The sequence below is a fragment of the Myxocyprinus asiaticus genome, chromosome 49 (assembly GCF_019703515.2).
Source record: "Myxocyprinus asiaticus isolate MX2 ecotype Aquarium Trade chromosome 49, UBuf_Myxa_2, whole genome shotgun sequence".
Classification (NCBI taxonomy): Eukaryota; Metazoa; Chordata; class Actinopteri; order Cypriniformes; family Catostomidae; genus Myxocyprinus; species Myxocyprinus asiaticus.
Window position 1 is genome coordinate 8,556,546 of NC_059392.1, and position 6,000 is coordinate 8,562,545.

Below are 6,000 nucleotides of genomic sequence, written 5' to 3' on the forward strand. Positions count from 1 at the left end.
GCTCACAAGGTTTTGAAACACAGCTAATATATTTTTACAGAAGGTATATAATTATGGTACATCCAGGATTCTTCTGCCTACCGCTATCCATCCCCAACCAAATAGTCCCCTGTAAACAGATGTGAAATTTTACACTGGCAACTAAATGGTAAATCTGGGAGCTGATGGACAAGTACAAATCCAAAGACCTCCACCCACTAGGCATGTGACGGTATTCGGTAATACGGTGTAGCACGGTAATTAACATGCACGATATTGTTATCGTGGGCACTTCAAAATACCGTAAATAATTCTAGATAACCTTTTAGCCAATTTGTTTAGATTATGATTGCACAGTAGTTTTTTCCCCATCAGCGAATCAAGATTCACAACACTGCGTGTATGCAGCACAAATAACACATGCGAACTCTGATGTAAACAAAAGCAATGTGCACAAAAGCATGGCTTAAGGAGGAACGTAGCCGATCCTTTATTTGCCCTCTAATAGGGTAAAGTCGGAAGCGTGGAAGTATTTTGGGTTCCATAAAAATGCAGAAGAAATGTTGGTTGAAGATGGCTTCCCTTTGTGTATAACAAGTGGCAGAAAAGTGGCAACGAAACACAGGAACACCTCCAACATGTTCACTTGCATTCAAGTTGCTGAAGAGTAGTTCGCTAAAACTTTGCTAGCTACACAGTAATGTTTGCATCTTGTAGTAACAACTAAAATACAGTTGTAATCAGCTAATACTACGCCCTGTAATTAATAATGCCAATGCGGCACAATGATGATTTCAATATTAAGTTAATGCTGGAACGCCACACAATCGTAAGTTGCATACAGTGCGAGTGAACTTGCGGTTATTACATTTGTAGTTAGCATCTAGCTAAATATTAGCAACTGGCTTGCTATCCAGAAAAAACATGCATACTATTATTGCAGCCTAGTAGCTGGCCCAGTAAAATTAGTCTAGCCTTACATTAACATTAGCCTCAGCAAGATAAGTTGTAGGTCTGTACTGATCTGTATGATCTGTATGATCAGAGGCCCCATGGCATAGTGACCATTTAAATATTAAGACATCAACTTAAAGTTATATTTGGCTATGTATCTATGGTGTTGAAGGTAGTTTTTTAAAAATGTTATGGGTTCTTTTCAAAGTTCTTTGCTATCTGTTCATTTAAAAGGCAGTTTGGTATCGAAAAAGTAATTAAACTTGTTATTAAGAGAACAACAATAAAATGTGTTTATCGTTCAACCTCTTTTTGTAATGTAATTCAATACTGTATACCGTGATAAAAGCTCCAGCAATTATCGTGACATGAAAATCTGATACCATCACATGCCTACCCCTAACCCAACAGATGTGTGCAGATCAGACAGATAGGGCTGAATGATTACTCTAAATTGCGATATGACCCAGTGCAATTATCAACCTGCAAGAGCTGCGATGTATTTAAATAAATAGTCTAAATGTGCTTCCCCCTGTAGTGCTTTTTCTTTTTTTTATCCCCTTTTCTCCCCAATTTGGAATGCCCAATTACCACGACTTAGTAGGTCCTCATGGTGGCGCGGTTACTCCGGGTGGCGGAGGACAGGTCTCGGTTGCCTCCGCTTCTGAGACTGTCAATCCGTGCATCTTATCACGTGGCTCATTGTGCACGACACCGCGGAGACTCACAGCATGTGGAGGCTCATGCTACTCTCCGCGATCCACGCACATCTTACCACGTGCCCCATTGAGAGCGAGAACCACTAATTGCGACCACAAGGAGGTCACCCCATGTGACTCTACCCTCCCTAGCAACCGGGCCAATTTGTTTGCTTAGGAGACCTGGCTGGAGTCACTCAGCACACCCTGGATTCAAACTCGCGTCTCCAGGGGTGGTAGTCAGCCTCAATACTCGCTGAGGCCCCACTGTAGTGCTTTCTTAAATATATGTAAACGGAGTCAGTGTATTACACATACTCTGAGCTCACGTGAGGCTCATGATTTTCAGCGTTTTTACTGTTATATTTAAAGCGCTCCAGATTCACTTTAATTGCACATTCACGTAATTTCACATTTGTTTGGCTGCTACAATTTACTATACAAATCTAAAATAACCTCTCATGACACCGGATTTTTTGTGGACAGAAGGGGAGATAAGAGCATTTCACTGCATTAAAAGGCTGTTATCAACTCAACTGCAAACAGAAACTTCAGTTCCCTGCCAAAATAAAGGCTTGAGGGTTTTCAAATCACAATCACAAATATTTATCAAAGTAATTGCAATTAGATTTTTTGTCCAAATCGTTCAGCCTTACAGACAGATAATCTAATCCTCCTGCATAAATCCTCAGGACATGCATGAACCACATGCTGAGCCCAACACTGATAGCCGCCACTTAAGTTTTACTGTATGAACGGCACAAGTTCACTTTAATCTCCAACATTTGCTTACACGAAAGAAGAGAAAGATCTAGTCTAAGAGATCAAGAATGGTGACAATTGCAATTAACTTTCTTAGCAAACTGTGAACACCACAGAAAAAAGATGCACTTGGAAGTGAATGGTGATGGAGGCTGTCAGTTTCTCACATTATGCCTAACATCTTCCTTTGTGTTCCACAGAAAAGTCATTGATGACAGACTTTTCAATGGATAAACTATCCCTTTAAGTTAGCGCTGAACAAGACATTTTCTAACTGTTGCTGTCATTAAATTTAAATTCCCATCCCACATAACAAACAAATGTCAGCGCATCGGACAGCCCAAAATATATTTGCTGCAGTGAATGACGGGTGGGTGTGCGCAAATTCCTCATTGTTTTTAATTGATGTACCTACATAATGCACATTCTTCAGGAGGGATGTAACAAATCATGCAGATGTTTGACTAACCTTCAGCTTTTTGTTGAGCTTACAGCAGTATCTGTACAGCATAGCAAGGTTGAGGGGCCCAAAATCTGCATAAAAACTAAAAAGTGAAAAACAATATTAAAATTTCAGTAAAGAAATCATCAATTTCCACATGTATTTGGGGACCGCAGCCCAGATAGCACACGTACATCTCCGAGATGTCTATTTTAGATCATCTGACAAGCACCACAATCTAATTAACATCTGCTAAACATCTTAAAAAGATCAGATTTACAAACCTTCTCAATCATAAACGTCTCAAAGACATCTGCTGAACGTCTTATTAACATCCGACGTCTGGGTGATGTACGAGTGCTATCAGGGATGTCAAGAAGTTGTTTAGCAGATGTCTTTGAGACATTCATAAATCTGATATTTGTAAGATGTTTAGCAGATGTTAATTTAGATTGTGATGCTTTCCAGATGAAAAGATCTAAAACAGACATCTCGAAGATATACGTGTGCAAAAAAGATGTATTTTGCATATTTGCAATGTACAGTACTGTGCAAAAGTTTTAGGCACTTGTGAAAAATGATGCATAATGAGGATGTCTTCAAAAATAATGCCATAAATAGTTTTCATTTATCACTTAGTGTCTTACAAAGTCCAGTAAACATAAAGCTAAACCAATATTTGGTGTGACCACATTTGCCTTCAAAACAGCATCAATTCTCCTAGATACACCTGGATACAGTTTTTCTTGGTTGTTCCAAGCTTCTTGGAGAAGTCGCCACAGTTCTTCTATCTATTTCGGCTGTTTAAATTGCTTCTGTCTCTTCATGTAATCCCAGACTGACTCGATGTTCAGTAGGGGGGCTCTGTGGGGGCCATGCCATCTGTTGCAGGGCTCCCTGTTCTTCTATTCTAATCTTTTCTATTTGCAAAAGGAATGTTTGGGAGTCTAAAATGTATATTACCAATTGACACACTACAGCAAAAGATATAATTAACCATCTTAAGACAAATGTTTTTGTGAAAAATCTTACGTGCTTTCGCACAGTACTGTATATGCGAATTTTTTTGTACATTTTCTCTCGCAGTTGCGATAAGAGGGGCCCTTCGAAGAGGCTGGGGCCCCGGGGCCTCGCAAGACCATAATCCATCCTCAGAAGATGGCATCAAACATGTGTTTGAAACCGTTTTCTGTCAGAAGGATGTGAAAAACAGCAGTCCTGTTTTTCTTTATAATATTCCCTCAGCTGGAAATTCAAAAACGACTGGCAGGTCCATTATGGAACATTGGAGACAAACACAATTCAACGTCTTAGCACTTTTACTAGAGGAAATTTTCGATTAAAGTGTTATGTAACCAACTTTGGAAAGTTTTCCCGCCTGCTGAGGCTTTTAGGGGGGAAAACTGATGGAGGCAGGGGCGTAGATTCCAGGGGGGATGGAGGGAGCTATCCCCCTCAATAATCAAAACAAACAAGCACAACCGCCCCATTATTTATACCATGATGAATGGAAACATGGGTAAATGCTTCACGCTGCAACCCCCCAAATGTTCAAGCCAAATCTACGCCCTTGGATGGAGGGAAAACTCACTTTTCATACACAAACTCCTCATCCGTGCTGAAGTAATGCGTGTTTGCGGTGCTTTTCGGCTTGCTTCGTAAGGTGGCAAAATAGAGACGATCTGAGGATGGAAAAACAGATATGGTCGATTAAACAAGCTGGAACAGTTATAAAACAGCTATTTAGGCTGTTTCAGAGGTGAGATTTTATTGTAGGCTTGGGTTTAATTGACAGGATCGATTAAGTTATCCAACCGCAGTGAAGGAAAAAAAAAAACATTAAACGAAAAATCCTCTTAAATTTAATCAGATTCAACATAGCAAGAAAAAAATCATTTGAGTTCTTGATTTGAAAGAAATTACGTTTTCTGGGCAAATTTGATGGTCAAAACACACTGAATTAATTGACTCACTGAATCAATTCAATTCATTGATTGATTCAATGAATCAAAGTTGTTCAAACAGAAGGTACCCAGAAAGTTCAACTCACCTTTTATGAATTCAGAGGCGCCTATCAAATCATTATCGACTTCCATTTTTAAAAAAGTCGTGAGTATCGCGGAATGTTTTACGTTGTCGAGAGTCATTGAGGGAGACCGAGTTTGGCTCAGCTATCCTACAAGAAAAGAAGAACAAACTATCGCTGCTTTCCTCTCCACGGATGCAACTTCTCACTTAACCGATGGCGCAAATATTCAGAGTAGTTTAAGAACAACGACGCCCAATGATGTGTTTAAACAAGGCACTTAAAAGTCTTGTGGCATTCTCCCACGCGTAAATGTGCATTAAAATGCTCTTCCTGTTTAGCGAAGCTACTTGTTATTGTTTTGCTTGGCTGTGCATGCAAGTCGATTTCCAAGAAGCAGTCCAGAAATAAAGAAAAACAACTAAAACTTCACAATCTGTTAAAATAACCCAAGGTGCGTCATTTCGACATCCCAACTCGTGTCTCGCATCGCGCGTAAAAGTGCTTGAATGATCCGCATCGGAGGTTCTTCCTTCGTATGAGCCGCCAAATCACCGATCACCGGGTTATAAATCCGTTTCAAACGGGACCGATATGAGACGCGATCTGCTACACTGTAACTCTGCCCTGGTCATTTGTCTCGTGCCGTGGTCGCGGGCGGTCAAGGATGATCTTAAAGGGACGTCATGTGCTCTCCAGTTGTCCAATCAGCAGCATGGAAGGATGTTACACGGGTTAACTCGCGATGGACCAATCAGAGAACGGGAAGATGTTTCACTCTCTGTTGGTGTAATTCAATCTGTTGGAGTGCTGTTTTACTCTGAGTGTGCTTTTCGAGATATCTAGCAGGAGAGTTGTATTGTTTGAATAATCAAATATTGCTGCACAGGAATCAATAAAGTGTGTGTGTGTTGGTTTTTGTGGTTTACATTTTTGTAGGTTACACACTTGTAATTATGAGGGTATTATGCTGTAAATGTGGTGTATGAGGACACCTCTAATGTCCCTTTAATTCAAACGGCTTAAAAATCATACTAAAAGTTTTTTTTGAAAATGTAAAAAATGGCAAAAGGTTTCTGTTAGGGTTAGGTTTAGGGGACAGAATATATAGTTTGTACAGTATAAAAATAATTATGTCT

At 39.9% G+C, this 6,000-nt stretch overlaps 1 protein-coding gene across 6 annotated transcripts in view; it reads right to left on the reverse strand.

Moving 5' to 3' along the window:
- LOC127438594 (dual specificity protein phosphatase CDC14AB) overlaps nucleotides 1-5,552 on the reverse strand; it is an 85,271-nt gene extending 79,719 nt beyond the window's left edge. For 5 of the 6 annotated variants that reach the window (XM_051694290.1, XM_051694289.1, XM_051694291.1 and 2 more), the window contains exons 1-3: nucleotides 4,886-5,552; nucleotides 4,427-4,517; nucleotides 2,863-2,938 (exon numbers count right to left, since the gene is read on the reverse strand). In XM_051694290.1, coding sequence (XP_051550250.1) covers nucleotides 2,863-2,938; nucleotides 4,427-4,517; nucleotides 4,886-4,982 — 264 coding nt within the window. In that variant the 5' untranslated portion in view covers nucleotides 4,983-5,552. The remainder of the gene's footprint in view (nucleotides 1-2,862; nucleotides 2,939-4,426; nucleotides 4,518-4,885) is intronic. The other variant, XM_051694288.1, reaches the window with a different exon arrangement.
- Nucleotides 5,553-6,000: the final 448 nt, after the last annotated feature.